This window comes from Leguminivora glycinivorella, chromosome 20 (assembly GCF_023078275.1).
Source record: "Leguminivora glycinivorella isolate SPB_JAAS2020 chromosome 20, LegGlyc_1.1, whole genome shotgun sequence".
Classification (NCBI taxonomy): Eukaryota; Metazoa; Arthropoda; class Insecta; order Lepidoptera; family Tortricidae; genus Leguminivora; species Leguminivora glycinivorella.
In genome coordinates, this window is record NC_062990.1 from 13,496,599 (window position 1) to 13,513,287 (window position 16,689).

A 16,689-nucleotide genomic window follows, 5' to 3' on the forward strand; every position below is an offset into this window, starting at 1 on the left:
TGGCGGATGCGGAGTCTGCATGGAGAGCCGGAAACCCGGGCGAGAACCCGCCAACGGAAAAGACCAGCCAAGCGGCTTGGGACTCTATAAAGGTTCAAGCTATTCATAAATCGCTTTTGGAGAGTTGTACTGATCCCAGTGAAAGAGCGCGGTGGTTGGCTATTTCTGAACCAGAGTCGAGTCATTGGCTTCACGCTTTGCCATCGCGGAACCTCGGGACCCTTTTGGATTCACCCACATTGCGTATAGCTGTAAGTCTCAGACTGGGGTTGAGGGTCTGTGAACCGCACCGCTGCAGCCGTTGTGAGGCGCTAGTGAATCCCTTAGGACGCCATGGGCTCTGTTGCCAAGCAAGTGCTGGCCGCGGATTTAGACATGCAGCGTTAAACGACCTTATAAATAGGGCCCTCGGTACCGCCGCTATACCGGCAACTCTAGAGCCAGTGGGACTGTCAGCGGCAGACGGTAAGCGACCTGATGGGTGCACGCTAGTGCCATGGTTTCTGGGGCGGCCGTTGGTATGGGACGTCACGTGTGTAGACACGCTGGCACCGTCCTACGTACAGCGTTCGTCCAAAAAGCCAGGTGCGGCTGCAGAAGATGCTCAAACCGCCAAATGTCGCAAATACGCGTTTTTGAAAAGCAACTATGAATTTGTGGCATTGGCGGTTGAAACCTTTGGGCCTTGGTCGTCAGACACCAAAAAAATAGTAAAAGAGCTGTCCGTAAAACTTATTTGTTCGTCTGGCGACCTCCGGGCAGGAGCGTTCTTTGCCCAAAGGTTAAGTTTAGCCCTGCAAAGGGGCAATGCGGCCAGTGTCCTGGGAACAATGCCTCGCGCAAAGTTACTAGGCCTATATGAGTAGACTGTAGGGTTTTTTTTTTTCTTTTTTTTTTTTTGGTTTATGTAGTTTTGTGTTAGTTTGTAAGTGTGTAATTGGTGTATTTTTGTAATTATATATGTTTGTTAAGATTATGTAATTCAATAAATAAATAAAATAATCAAAGGCTCAATGTATAATGTCAATTTTATTTGTTTCATTATTGAAGAAACTACACATGAAGTTGTTTCCTATTAGACCTGAAACAAAATATTAAACGTCAATTACCTCAATCATATTTTAAGCGAAGTAAATAAGGATGAACATTTTTGAAATACACCACAAGCAGGAGTCAAATCTGAGATTTCTTGGAACACCGGTCCAATGATTCAATTGAACAATTTTTAATATCATAGGCGGTTCTGCTTGATACAATACACTACAATATTAATAATACGAGTAATATAATATTTAAACAATTCAATAGTTTTTAGTCTGACTTGACGAAAATTCAAAAGTCTGTTTGCAAGGATGTCGCTTTTGTCACTGACAGGTTCTATGGAATCGGTGTAACATCTTATAAGAATGGTTCAAATTCAGTTTAAGGCTTGTTTCAAAATTACCTCAAATATTAAAGAGCTTTCTCCTGAGTGACGCAGAACTCCTTATTCACCAGTAACATGCACATCGTCTTCTTGCTTCCCCCGCCTATGTTCCCTTGCAGCTTGCTGGGTGGCAGTTCATCGTCCACTCCTTGGATGGTAGGATCTGCTTCATCAGCGACACCGTCGTTGGTATCTGGGTCCGCCACGTCTGAAACACCTTCGTCATCGTCTACTCCTTCGGCATCTGGTGGTGGTGCGTTCTAAATAATGAACAAAACAAAACCTTTGTTAAGTTTATGAAATTGAAGATTTTGAGGTGTGAGGGCTGTAAGTTCGCTCTCTAGCTTTCTGCTTTGTTTGTGGATTTTGAACAAATAAATTAAATTGTGATTGCATTTAATATATTATATTTTATGTTGGTGCTGGTGGTGCAATAAAGAGTTTAATTAAATTTAAATAAAAGTGTCGTTGAGTGTGGTAATAATTGTAAGGTCCAAAAAATGGACGGTGTAAAAAACAATTGAGATGGTTAAATTATTTGGGTGAAACCAAACACAAAATGCTCCACTACACCAATTTGCAGAAAATATTAAGTAACTGTGATGAAATTCAGTAAAAAAAAAAGTTTATAAAAGAAAACGACTCAAATTTCGTGCACCTTATTAATTTGCCACAAATATGGATAAAGCGCAATGTTCTCATTTGTTATTGAAATATGAAAAAGCTTTAGATTTGGTGAAAGACTTATACCTATAAGTAATAAAAAATACTTAACCATTGATGCTAATTTATTTACTGGTCCACGCTAAAATATAATAAATAAAGTATGTCAATGAAATTCATTAACATAAAATAAAAATTAAAAATATTATTCATAAAATTAATTTCATTTATGGTGACGTTTAGGCTTGCGACGATACTCGCATACTTAAAAACTCATTAAGATACAAAACTTTACTTAATTTGAGAAAAACTAGCACTAAACCTTAAATGAATAGACACAAAACTTCAGAATAATGAACAAAGATAATATTCTAATATAGCTTACGTTTAAAAAGCCTTCCCCCTAAAAATAAAACCGTAAATAATTAATTACGATACTTTTGCCATAATTTCATAATATATTCACCAAAATCTATCTAATTTGTAAAACGTACCTCGTCATGTATAACCTAAAATAGAATTACAAATAACATTTAGGGATCTTAAATGAAACTACAATATTTATATTATGACTGATTTATTTAAGAATTCAAAATCATCCAAGTGTGTAGTATGGTTCATGATGTTATATTGCCGGCACCTATGGGATTATTTCATCATTATTAAATATGTGTTTGGCAAATAATTCATTTTTGGTACAAGTTTTTTCTGAATCATGGTTATTTTCTATGTATATAAGTATTTGTGTATTGAATATACTAATACTTATACGTAGCAAGCTGATTGTTACTGTTTTATTTAATAATTGGAGTCTTTTCTATATTTTTGACAAATAAACTACATTTCGTAGTCGATAGGGCAAACGTTTTGGAAAATGTATGTAATTTTTGGTTCTAGTAAGTAACCGATAGGGGGCGCTGTTCACATTCTCCAAGTATATTATTCCACATGACTTGTCTTTGGTATGGAGATATAAAAAATAAAAAAATCGACGTTTTTGTCGCAGTATATTCAAAGAGACTAGGATAATAAATAAAAATACATTTTTTTACGTTACCGTGTTGGTCAGTTTTTTAGCTTGCTGAAATATACAATATGTGAATACATTTTAGCTACAGAGATACATATATTATTCTTGACTACAAATATTAAACGAATGTATATAGGATGAGACTATAGCCATAATATTGAAATAATATAAAATATATCGAATACTACCTTCTGGGTCATTTCTTTCAGTTGCTGCAAAGAAGTTCAATATAAATATTTAATAACTTATTATTTAATTGAGTAGCTAATTCCATTTTTTGGTTTTTATGCCTTATGATTTAAATTATCAAATAAAATTTAAAAAAATACAAATAATAAAATTAAATATGGCATTTTTATTAATTAATAAAACGTTTCATACCTTTGTCATGACTTGAGATAGCTGTTGGTTACATTTTTAATTAATAAATAATTAAAATATTAAGGTAGTATAAATAATTAGTACAAATAGCATAAATTAGATCGATTTAAAACGAATCATCCAGGTATTTTATAAAATATTAGATATTTTAAGCTACCAACCAGCTGAAATAAAATAAAAATTGTTAAGAACAAATGGCTAATACTATCATTCGTCTAAAAATTACTGCCTAATAATAAATTTAGAATAGAATAGAATAAACATTTATTCGTGAACACAGGCAAGACAAAATACGCATAATAACAACATAATAATTAACTTTTTATTACTTGACTAACTTTATATCAATTGAATAGTGTTGTCCTATAATGTTAAAACTTGTAAAAATATTAAGTATTCTTAAAAACAAAATGAAAAACTTACTAATTTAGCTGCAGCAGGTGCTGTTTCTTGGCTCTGAAAAAAAAAATCAAAATATCCCAACAAGTTAAGCATAATTATGTTTTTTTTATTATTATAGTGTACACATTTTTTTTATATATTGTTTCAAAGTTGATTATTTGACTTAGTTATTTCTTTAAAAGTGAAATAGTTTAAATTTTAAGGTCAACTTTTCAAGCATCAAATATGGAATGGCAGTGTTTACTACAAAGCTTTTTTTGGTGGAAATGTTTGTACGTAATTTACCAGTGTGTTCATAATCCTGCCCTGCAGCTTTGACATCGCCTGTGTAGCCTCATGTTGAAGCCCCTGAAATAAAATAAGAATATTTGAAAAATATATTTTAACCGTAACATAATTTAATTAAATATTTTTTAATATACCTTTCATCTGTGATGAAACCTGAATCAGGTTTCCGTATTAATGTGTTTTTTTTAAATTAGAATTGTGGGATCTTTTGCAGACGATAAGATCAAATGGACATGACAAACCATTACCAAAAATATCTATAAGTCGGAGAATGACCAATGACATATATACAGGGTGGGGCCTGTAACAAAGGCGAATAATTGAACTCTAGGCTATTCTCCTTATACTGATCAACATTTGTTCGGCGACTTTTAAAAATAACTTGTATTTTGATTTTTATCACCCTTGAAAGTTTTTTCTAAGAGGTAATGTATTGCGAATTCTGTTAAGTCTAAAGTGTGACAGACAACGTCAATGACAACAATAATGGCGTACATTGAAGCTAATATTTATTTTGTATGAAAAATTAAAAATTTAGAGACTTCATAATTTTTAAAAGTCACTGAACAAATGTTGATCAGTATAAGGAGAATAGCCTACAGTTCAATTATTCGCCTTTGTTACAGGCCCCACTCTGTATATATGAATGCATGTTTGTCGTCAGTGTACACATAATATAGAATTGTACATAAATTTATTTATACTGTGAATAATTCCTGACTAGTGTAGTTATAATGAGGAGCTGATAAAAAACGCATTTTCATTTTTTGTTTGTCGTTGTTAAATACAATTTACCTTCAGTTACAATGAAAACGTACCTGGCTGATCATGTGATTTAACTAGAAGGGAAAAGAAAATTACTGTATTTTTTACTACTAATTAAACTGACATCAAAGTTTGACGTAAGATATTATGTTTGTTTTTCATTTCAGCATAAATAGTTCATGATTTTAAAAATAATGTAATTTCTAAAAAATCATAAATCAAAAATTTTACTGTCATCTTTATAAACAAATGAGAAGTAAGAAAATACATACCAGCTGCAACCAAGTTTATATTTTTTTAATAAATTTAATTCATTCCACATGAGTAATATTATTAATAGCTTTAGGCTAACAGTATTCATAGGAAAATAACAATCGCATAACGAGGAAAGAAAAAAAACAAGAATATTTACTATAAAATAAAACTAAGGGGTATCGAGGTATTTATATTATCATCTCGCATCATCATATAGGACGGAAACGGAAACGGAAAACGGAAAAAAATAAGAATGGCGTTGTTTTCTAAAAACTTACTTTTTTCTCATCAGCGGATAGGTCGTCTCCCTGTTAATAAATGAGTATTTATAAATATTTGTAATTATTTCAATAATTTAAAAAATGATAAATCATTTAATTGCACAAATAAATCAAACAAATAAAAACATGATAAAACTAATACTACTACTTAAAAAAATAAATTATCTTTTCATGATATTTTTGGATTTCTTCAGACAATATTTGACCACTAAGTACATATTTATATGTAATTAATATGGTTTCAAATGATTGATTGGTTATCAAAAATATTTTTTTAATATATAAATACAAATATTTATTCTGTACGCAGATCTCAAGGGCTCTATAGTATATGTCAAATGTGCACAATAAGTCATTATAAAAAAACCTTTAAGAATAATAATAAGCTGGTTTATATTTTAATTGAAAAACTTACGTTAATTTTCGGGCTCAAGGCACTTAATTTCTCGATGATGATTTGTAGTCTCCCACCCTAAAACAATATTTTAAACAACTATCAAGAACCACATGGAATATAAATTACTTTATATTTATATATAATATGATAGTATAAAATATCTTTTTTTGAAAAAAATAGTTATTTTGAAATATAAAAATTAAAGTAAAGTACAGTCTAAATTCTACAATATTATATATATTTAGTAATTCATAAACATAAATGTAAACTACTAATAAATAAGCGTTTCTCGTATTCAGGAAATAGTTCTTTGTACTAGGGCAAATTTTGAGAGGGGTGTAGTCGGGTTGACTAGTATGTATGAACATGGTCACTTTATTTTATTGAAATATATATACTATGTAATATGTATACCTGTATACATGCCCGGTAATTAATGGACAACCTTTTATCCACCAAGAGGGCAGCTTATACTGGTCCAGAAAATCGACATTAAGGTTTAGTAAAAGTCGCCTGGTTTTCGAGATTTTCACTTTTTAAAATGTCAATGGATATTAATGGACAACCTTTTAACCACCAAGAGGGCACCTTATAGTGGTCCAGAAAACCGACATTAAGGTTTAGTAAAAGTCGCCTGGTTTTCGAGATTTTCACACTTTTTAAAATTTTAGGTAGTATTAAAATTTTAAAAAGTGTGAAAATCTCGAAAACCAGGCGACAGGTCTTTCAACCACCAAGAGGGCACCTTATACTGGTCAAAAAACGGTTTAGTAAAAGTCGCCTGGTTTTCGAGATTTTCACAATTTTTAAAATTTTAATACTACCTAAAATTTTAAAAAGTGTGAAAATCTCGAAAGCCAGGCGACTTTTACTAAACCTAAAAGTCGATTTTCTGGACCAGTATAAGGTGACCTCTTGGTGGTTAAAAGGTTGTCCATTAATTACCGGGCACCCGGTATGTTGAAATACGTACATCTCTAGCTGTTGCCTCACCGATGTGCTAAAATAAAAAAAATACATTTGACAGTTTTATTTGTTTTTAATTTCGATAGTCCTTACCTTGCTTACCATAATGCCAAAAGTAGTAACGAATTTAATATTATTCAGTTAGAAATGTGTTTTGAAAATTAAAAAAAAGTAGAATATAATAGCAGTAAAATATAAAATTATGTAATATTTTAAATAATTATAGAATTGCTTACCGCCTGTAGGGACAAATTAAATAATTATTAAATATAATATTTATGGAATAAAAGCTAACTTGTCGTTAAAGAAACAATAAATTGGAAATTATTAAAAAAAAATAATAAAGTATTATTTTCTTTATTCGTGAAATCAAACTTTTTTCTGAATTATTAAAAAAATGTATGGAAATGACGGGTGATAGAGAGGAATGGAGGAGGGAAATCTGCTGCGCCGACCACAAATAATGGGAACAGGGCAAGAGAATGATGATGATGGTATTAAAAAAAAGGTTATACATTGAAATATTTAATACTCACTGAAAGCTAAAAATAAATAAATTTTAATAGTAATTCACTGTCGTCATCTCCCTTCCATGTAAAAGTGACTAGCAATTCTAGCAAAAATGACATTGACATTTGTCATTCAAATGACATTTTGCACATAAATTTCAAAAGAGTATTTGGTACGAACCGGGGTTCAAAGTTTAAACCGGTGACTTCCAATCCGTAGGAGTATGTGGCTTTAGTAAAATTCACATTATCGGTAAAATATCTCTCGTTTTTGTTTTGTCTCCGCTAGTGGCGTCGTTTTTATTGTTATTGTATAGGAGTCATTAGATTTAGTCGTTATAGTACTTACCTTTTTGTTGGTTTTCACAAATAGTTTTTTGGCTGTCTGTAAAATAAAAATAAAATAAACACGTATTTAAAACTATCGCTTCATGATTAATTACTGATTACTTCTAACAAGTCGGTTTCCATTACAAATGCATGAAATATTTTTTCATATATCCAGGCGAGTGGACCTGGTTCCACGAAAATGAATATATTTAGTTCAATTGTAGTATAAATAATCATAAATTTATAGCTTTTAATATGCACCTGAACGTTAAAATAAGTAAGCTGTTTGTGCAGTAGCAACAGCAGCAGATTAAGGGCTGAAGTCAAGAAACATTTAGTTGTTTTCACTCATATCAAGGATGATTACTCTTTAATAATTAAAGGAAAACACATTATTTTGAATTCTCGTTCATGTCAGCTGTCGCTCCGCTGGGTGATTCTTAATTGGTCCTAAATTCTCTACTAGCTGCTTTTTTATATTTATAATTGTTTTTTTACGTAGCTTAATTTATTACAGTAATTATACTTACAGATGCAACATCTTGAGCTTCTTTTAGGGTCTGAAATACAAAATTATTGCTGTGACTTTCTTTGACTATTTACTATTTTTTTATTTACTATGATCACTATGATGTAAAATGTAAAGAGAAAGGAAAACATTACCTGTCGATCATTAGATCCCCCTGACAAGAGCATTGGTCTTTTCTGTAATTATAAAAACGTATTTAACCTTTTATTCATAAAATTTATGAGATACCAAACATCTAAACCGATCACAATGAATCACATACTTTGATACATTTTACGGAATATTTTTTAATACAGCATTTATGGACATTTAAGGTACCTATTTAAGAATGTTTTACTATAGTCGGTTTAAATTTATATTGTATGTATGTATGTATGTATAAGCTTTATTGTACATAAAGGAAACAAAAGAGACACAGTTACAGAGTCAGTAATATACAATGTAGGCGGACTTATCCCTTAATGGGATCTCTTCCAGTCAACCTTTGAGGAAATGAGTAGAAGCGAATTAACGATGAGTGACGAATTCAAAAATGTACAACCACTAAAAGAATTAAATGCAAATTTTGTATACACATGGTAACAAATATATACATATACAATTACATTAATACACCAATATATACATATATAATAATATAATAATAAATAAACAAATACTCATAAAATATATATTTATATAGGTACTTAGACCAAAAAGTATATGGATATTAATTCGAACCACAAAGCAAGACAATAAAAAAAAAAATAGATAAAAATTAAAGAAAAAGAAAAAGAGAGAAAAGAAAAAAAAACAATCCGATAAAAAAAAAAAAATTAAGTGTCGGAAAGCCATAGTTTTTTAAGGTTATTCTTGAGTGCTGCTACAGATTGGGATTGCCTCACGGACACCGGTATCTCATTCCACAATTTAGCGGCATAGACAGAAAAGGATTTTCTGTATGTCCGCGTCTTATTGGGTGGAATTGCAAGAGCAAGATTGGCGCTAGATCGCAAACGGTGATTACTGCCAGCAGCCAAGTAACTAAATCTTTCGGAAAGGTAGCGTGGCGAAGACGGATTAAATAAGACATTAAAAAGCAGTGACAGGACATGCACGTCTCGACGACGGCGAATCGGCAGCCAGCCAAGCTGAGATCGGAACTGGGATACGCGATCAAACTTACGCAAACCATAGATGTAACGGATACACAAGTTTTGCAACCGCTCGAGTTTGTCAAGCAACTCCTCACTAAGGTCCAGAAAAGCGATATCACCGTAATCTAACAAAGGAAGCAACAATGACGAAGAAAGTGTTATTTTTGTTTGAAGTGGAAGAAAATTTTGTAAACGCCTCAGCGAGTGGAGAGACGCAAACACTTTATTGCTAACATCAGCGACGTGGGCTGACCAGGACAAAGTTTGATCTATAGTGATACCCAAGTTTTTCACTGTAGCGGAAAATGGGATAATTGTTCCATCAAAAATTACGTTGGGTACCACCATTTCCGACAGTTTGGACACAAAGTGAGGGCCACCGATGACAATCGCCTGCGACTTCAACGCATTCACTTTCAACCCAAACTTGTGAGCCCAGAGACGTATTGACTCAAGGTCGCTGTTGATTTTATTGACAAGATGAGGAAACTCGTCCATGCTAGCCGACGCGTAAATTTGCAAATCATCCGCGTAGAGATGAAAACAACACTTTAAGGATTCAGTAATGCCATTAATAAAAATTGAGAATAGGAGAGGAGAGAGTATCCCTCCCTGGGGAACACCAGCAGACAGATCACACCAATCCGAAATCTTGTTGTCGACCCTGACACGCTGGCGTCTCCCAAAGAGGTAGTTACGGAACCAAGATAAAGCCGTCTGTGACACATTAAAAGTACGAAGAATATGAAGAAGGATATCAAAATCTACTGTATTAAAAGCACTACCGAAGTCCAAAAGTACGAGAAGCGTAAGCTTTTTATTTTAAATATTAAGACGAATGTCATCGGTAACCTTCACCAGAGCCGTGACAGTACTATGCCCGGGACGGAAACCCGACTGAAAGCGATTCAACAACTCATGCCTGTGGAAATATGAGAGAAGGTGGTTATTAACAAAATGTTCGACAATTTTCGATAACACTGGGAGGATGGATATGGGACGGTATTGGGAAGGTGACGTGGGATTAGAAATTTTAGGAAGGGGTATGACGTGAGCTAATTTCCACATAACAGGGAATGTACCGGAAGTAAAGGAAAAGTTAATGATTTCTGATAGAATTGGAGCGATTGAATCCGCCACGAGCATAAGCATATCCAGGCTAAGATGGTCCTCACCGACAGCCCTCGTCTTAACATTTTTTAACAATGAAATAACCTCATGTGGAGAGATACTGACAAGAGTAAAAGAAGAAGAGTCAGGGACAGGTCTAGGAGCATTATCAAGAGAGGATAGAGTTGCTTGTTTGACGAGAGGATCTAAAGTCACCGGAGATGTGCTAAAGTGCTGATTCATGAGATCTAGATCTAGAAAGCCCGTGGAACGATGAGGAACTTTGCCCAGCCCAAGTGACTTCAGAAACTTCCATAACTTGAACGGGGGCAGTTATCAATAGACTTATGAATGTAACGGCGCCTAGCGTCTCTACAAGATTTGTTGCAGCGGTTCCGCAAATTAATATAGCTATGATGGTTCTGCACTGTAGGATCCGCTCTAAATCTGACTCGCGCTTTGTCCCTCCTGGCCATAAGTGACTTGATATCAGGTGTAAGCCACGGTGCTGGAAAATGCCTCACCCGCATCGGCTTCAGTGGAGCATGTTTATCGAAAATCGCAAGCAATGTGTCATTAAAAGTCCTTAACTTCAGATCAACGTCAGCCAGACCACGGATCTTATGCCAATCAGCCTTGTCCATGTCATCGTATAGCGCTTGCAAATTGATACTACGTAGGTCCCGACGCAATACAATCTTATGCCTTTGTTTGGGAGGCCGAATTTTAAAGGACGCATAAATTAGATCGTGACGCGAGAAGCCAGCAGCATTAAACTGTCCATGAGAATCTACTAAATCGGCAGAGGAAGTTAAAATTAGATCTAAGAGTGATGGAGGGCCGTTATGAGGGAAGTGAGTAGGGGCGAGAGGCAAGATGTCAAGGTCTAGCGAAGTAGCTACCGACTGCAGTTTAAGGGCACGGGAATCATTTTTGATGAGACAGGTATTAAAATCCCCCATTATTATACGATGGTCGAACTGCAGACTTAGATCCTCCAAGGTTCTCTCTAGGGTGTCAAAATAATTAATGTGACACGAGGGACTGTAGAAGACACCTAGGAGAACCCTGGAACGATGCAAGGAGACCTCCAGAAAGAGATACTCGGCCGAGTTCGTGTAGACCGTAGGTGACTGCGCAACCACTTGGCAACTCAAGTCACTTTTCAGGTACACGGCCACACCACCGCCCCGTACCGCACCCGACTCACCGTCCCCAGGACCGGTCCTGTCATTGCGTATCAATCGATATCCGGGCAAAGGGTATAGGACAGAAGGAAGCGACGGCTTCAGCCAGCTTTCGGAGATAAGTATAGCATCAACATTGCAGGAGGAAAAAGAGGCAAGAAGGTCCGGGTAATGAGCAGGTATGCTTTGCGCATTTATATGTACCACATTAAAACATTTTTTTGAATTAGCAAAGGTGCACTGCAATCGGTCGCCCAAATTAGGCAAGTCTGAGGCATCACTCAAGGAGTCATAATGACTAGAAGATGACAGGGAGAAGAATTCATTCTCAAGGCTTACGTTAAACAAGTCTGACATAAATGGTTCGAATATAATATGATACTACAGTATATAAACAAACACAAAATATATATAAACACAAAATATATATAGGTATATACTATAATAAATAATAAAATATGCTCTTAATGTGTATGCAAAACCTAAAACTAGCTAACTAAAATCTTGAGATCAAAATACAACCTCATTTGCTCGCCAGTAGTTACAATAAGACACTTAAAATTATTACTAATAATACAAAACACCGGGAGATAAGAATTTAAAACAAAAGTAATTTACACAAAAATGGACCTCCATAGAAAAATACACCTCCGTCAAGCAGAAACGAAACGCAATGTCAATTTTGACAGATGAAGTGACAGTGACATATTTAAGCTACTTAAAAATTTGACTGAGTGGTAGCGACAAGGAAATAAAAAAAAATACTATACAACAATGAAGGTACTTGAGAAAAATTGATTAAGGAGAAGCTATTATACCGACAAAAGATAGCAAACCGTTATCAAGAGCCTTAAACAGCATGGGTCTTCCTAGGGTTACGTGCCCGCTTAGACTCGACTGGCTTCACCTGCGCCTGCTTCGATGTCTTGGCAGCTGCAGCGGGTGCCTCGCTGGCGTCACTCTCCGACGTAGAAGGACGCTGCTCAGCAGTATCTCCTACAGCATCAGGCGGAGAGGGCAGCGACTTAAGCTCCTCGAGTGAAGTGATTCTGTGCCTGGAACCATCATGGCACTGCACCACTACCTTGCCGTCGTTTGTCCAGCTGTCCTGAATTCCGAAGACCCGTCTAGCTTCTAGAAACACTGCATGCCGGGACGCTGTTAGAAATTCGGAGAGTGTCTTGCCGGAACCTTTCAACTTCCTCTTTGCAGCCCATACAGCATCCCTGGCCCGCTGACAAGAAAACTTGACCAAAATGGGTCTTGGCTTGGATTTGCGGGCTCTACCAAGGCGATGACAGGCTACAAAGGAGTCCACCTGAACATCCTGAACCTGCAGACCTTTAAACGCAGTAGCGGCTATCTGGGACACATCCTCGTTTTCTGTCTCCTTGACACCGTGAAGAAGCAGGATGCTCGAGCGTGACCTGGTTTCCAGCTCCTCCAGAGTTGCTAACACAATGCTCATCTGTAGTTTTAAGCTCTCTATAGCTTTCCAAACAAAATCCTTGAAGGACTGATAGTCAGCGGGAACCGAAGTGAGATTTGTACCTTGGGAGGCTATTGAGCTTTCAAATGATGCCATCTTCGAAGAGACCAACTTTTCCAGCTCGTCCATATGGTTGTGAAGCTTCTGAATGTTATCCATCTTGAGCTTGCTGTTTAGATAAGTGAACCCCAGAAAGTTGACCTTTGAAGCTTATTAAATATTTTGTGCACAAAGTGAAAAAAGAGTTGAGAGTAACTGTGGGTGGCAGCAAGGTGTTAATTATTGCATGTAAGTTTAATTTTTTACTGTAGACTTCAAGATTTATTTTTAAATTAATTTAAATATAGAGCACACAATAGAGCTGTGTTGTTTATTTGCCTACCCACCGCAAAAAAAATTTATATTGAATATTTTAATATCAACAATGATGTCACAAGCGAATGGAATCGAAAAGAACAGTATCAGTTGACCAACAATATTCTCCCAAGCGTCGTAGACAACTCTATCGCCACTCTATCAACTAATCTATGACCAAATGATGCGTAAACAATTTGCAAATCAATGACGCTCTTTAGCGTATCGGTTATCTGTCTTTGTCTTTTCAATATTCGTCCAACAGTGCCAGAACTGGCTTTCGCTTGCCATTTCACCAATCGTTGACGCTGTGTGGCAATCGAAACGCAGTCTGTCTCTGTCGCACCACTACAGAGAGCTAGCTAGTCTAGCTACCAAACGCTTACGAAGTGTAATCGAATAGAAAGCAGCGTAGCGTTGAATAAAATGCTAGTGTGACGTTGTCCTAACGGGTAAAAAAACGCAGATACCCTTTTTAACCTCAGACGCAAAAACGACGGGGTGTTATAAGTTTGACGTGTCTGTCTGTCTGTCTGTTTGTCCGTCTGTCTGTCTGTCTGTGTGTGTGTCTGTTTGTGGCATCGTAGCTCCCGAACGGATGAACCGATTTGGATTTAGTTTTTTTTATCTGAAAGCTGAGTAAGTCGGGAGTGTTCTTAACCATGGTTGATGAAAATCGGTCGACTATGTCGCGGTGGGGGTTTTTTCAATTTTTTTAATTTGTGGTTATTTGTTAATGTTGTAATATATAGGACTAACTTAATGTGGCACACTGTTAGTGTGCATTACTTACGGCCAGCTATAAAAAAATTGACAAAATTGCAATAAAGAAAACATAATTTATTTTATAGGTTCAATTAGGTTCTTTACATTCTTAAATCGAATCAAAACTCAGTCAATACTAACAAAAGTCCATACTTTATTTTTTTACGGCCACAATCGCGTGTTTCCGAGAAATCAATATTAATTAAAATATACAAAGTGAGTAAATTTTAAATAGTTTTATTTAAAAATGTATTAATACTTACACTAGTAAGTTGCGATTTTACTCCACTAAGATATTCAGTGTAATCCTAAAAATAATAAAATATTACTAATTTTAATTTCTAATAAGAATCAAAACATAATTATAATTATAAGAAACTTAAATTACTAAATATAAAAGTATAATAAAATTACAGGTTTTTGGTAAAAAAAATACTTAATATTACTTGAAATAGTTCTAAATAAAATAAAAAAACCGGCCAAGAGCGTGTCGGGCCACGCTCAGTGTAGGGTTCCGTAGTTTTTCGTATTTTTCTCAAAAACTACTGAACCTATCAAGTTCAAAACAATTTTCCTAGAAAGTTTTTATAAAGTTCTACTTTGGTGATTTTTTTCATATTTTTTAAACATATGGTTCAAAAGTTAGAGGGGGGGGGAACGCACTTTTTTTCCTTTGGAGCGATTATTTCCGAAAATATTAATATTATCAAAAAACGATCTTAGTAAACCCTTATTCATTTTTTAATACCTATCCAACAATATATCACACGTTGGGGTTGGAATGAAAAAAAAATCAGCCCCCACTTTACATGTAGGAGGGGTACCCTAATAAAACATTTTTTTTAATTTTTTATTTTTGCACTTTGTTGGCGTGATTGATATACATATTGGTACAAAATTTCAGCTTTCTAGTGCTTACGGTTACTGAGATTATCCGCGGACGGACGGACGGACGGACAGACAGACATGGCGAAACTATAAGGGTTCCTAGTTGACTACGGAACCCTAAAAACGAACAAAGGCAGTTTATATAATTCGTTGCAAGGACTTCACGCTTCGCACGCCTGGCTCGCATTCGTGTATAAAAGAAAGAGTCAATGACGCCACTGTACTGGTTTATATGCGAAACATTTTTAGTAAAATATTTATGTAGAATAAACAAATATAAGTCCATTTCAAATCAAACGTAAAAAATAAGTATATTACAATTACAACTTACCAGCTACAAAACAGAAACGAAGGTAATTAAAAAAGAAAATTAGGTATTCATTATTATTTATAAGAATTTATTTTCTGAAGTCTTACTTTACTAAACTAACTATCACTTAACTGAATACTAAAAACTACCCTTTGTTTTATCTTTACGCCGACAACTATTATCTTCATTGTATTTTTTACCTACTGTTATCCTATACGCATTACCTTTTATTATTTTGTACTTAAGAATAATATAGTATTTATAAATAATTTTGTAATTACAAGACCAATAGAAAAAATATATAGCCGTGCCTTGTAATTGTAAACCAGTGTTCCAAAAAAAAATGGGCTCGAGGTTTGGTATCGCTCACAGATGTTTTTGCTTCATAAAAAAAAATAATTCCCGCCATTTTGTGTAGGAATGGTGGGAAAATGACGACGTCAAGGTCGAGTGGAAAAAAACGAAAATAAACATTAATTGCTACTTTTTTTAAAGTAAAACTTACTTTCCTTGGTGATTGAGACTGTGTTAAAGCCACGAGTAGACTTAATACCAAAATCGACTTCATGGTTACATTCAATAACGGAAGTAGAAATTTACAGAATCCTGCCTTTATATAAACTTTCTTTTTAATTGAATGTGTTAATCCTTTCAGCGAATAATCAATTATTTATGAAATTATCAATTAAGCGGTTAATTAGTCATTATAGCAGAAACAAAGTCATGAAATTGATTAATATGTTCCTAAATACGTTGATATTTTATAAGATTACACCAAATTAAGCTACATTAATTTTTAATCATTTTTAAATTGGAAAAAGCGTATTTCAACAATAAAAAGCGTAAACTTTTCGGTAAGCCTCATTTTTAGTTTTAGATTTGAAACAGCGCTTTAAGCGGGAAGTTTTGAAACCACATCTTTAGAAAGAGAGAGAGACAGAGAAAGAAAAGATTTGCAACGATTTCAAATGAAATTTGCAGTATGAAATAGACACTGATGTATGAAAAACCCTCTTGGTTTAGTATTTAAATTATAAATACGTATATTTTATTTACACTTGTCTCGGTGTAGAAAAAACACTATAACCCTTTCTGTCCTCTGTGCTCCACAGTCCGCAGGCTTATTTAATTACGTTAAAGATGCCTTTTAGCCTGGACAAGTACCAAGCCCTGAGTGAATTATAATAGTATGTTGCGACAAGTGCGGAAAATAAGAAATTCGGAACGT

At 34.6% G+C, this 16,689-nt stretch overlaps 1 protein-coding gene across 3 annotated transcripts; it reads right to left on the reverse strand.

The window, feature by feature from the left end:
- Nucleotides 1-1,016: 1,016 nt before the first annotated feature.
- LOC125237167 lies at nt 1,017-16,061 on the reverse strand. 3 transcript variants are annotated; one of them, XM_048144150.1, is made up of 25 exons: nt 15,967-16,061; nt 15,483-15,485; nt 14,527-14,571; nt 14,292-14,297; nt 8,357-8,398; nt 8,224-8,253; nt 7,713-7,748; nt 7,391-7,396; nt 7,091-7,093; nt 6,862-6,888; nt 5,907-5,963; nt 5,489-5,518; nt 5,228-5,230; nt 5,009-5,029; nt 4,188-4,250; nt 3,924-3,956; nt 3,662-3,664; nt 3,501-3,521; nt 3,308-3,331; nt 3,147-3,170; nt 2,584-2,598; nt 2,475-2,492; nt 2,202-2,231; nt 1,445-1,686; nt 1,017-1,081 (listed from the first exon to the last, which is right to left on the reverse strand). In XM_048144150.1, exons 1-24 carry the CDS (start codon nt 16,027-16,029, stop codon nt 1,453-1,455), a joined length of 837 nt encoding a protein of 278 aa, XP_048000107.1. In that variant the 5' UTR covers nt 16,030-16,061; the 3' UTR covers nt 1,017-1,081; nt 1,445-1,452. The 3 variants fall into 3 exon arrangements, with proteins under 3 accessions (XP_048000107.1, XP_048000108.1, XP_048000109.1); XM_048144151.1 differs by lacking the exon at nt 5,228-5,230; XM_048144152.1 differs by lacking the exons at nt 1,017-1,081; nt 1,445-1,686; nt 2,202-2,231; nt 2,475-2,492; nt 2,584-2,598 and adding an exon at nt 2,650-2,729.
- Between the last annotated feature and the right edge of the window lie 628 nt (nt 16,062-16,689).

Coding starts and splice junctions, on each gene's coding strand:
- LOC125237167 (XM_048144150.1), bottom strand. CDS start 16,029: ATGAAGTCGATTTTGGTATTAAGTCTACTCGTGGCTTTAACACAGTCT. Junction 8,254..8,356: donor GGGGATCTAATGATCGACAG/GTAATGTTTTCC, acceptor TTTGTATTTCAG/ACCCTAAAAGAAGCTCAAGA. Junction 4,251..5,008: donor TAAATCACATGATCAGCCAG/GTACGTTTTCAT, acceptor ATTTTATTTCAG/GGGCTTCAACATGAGGCTAC.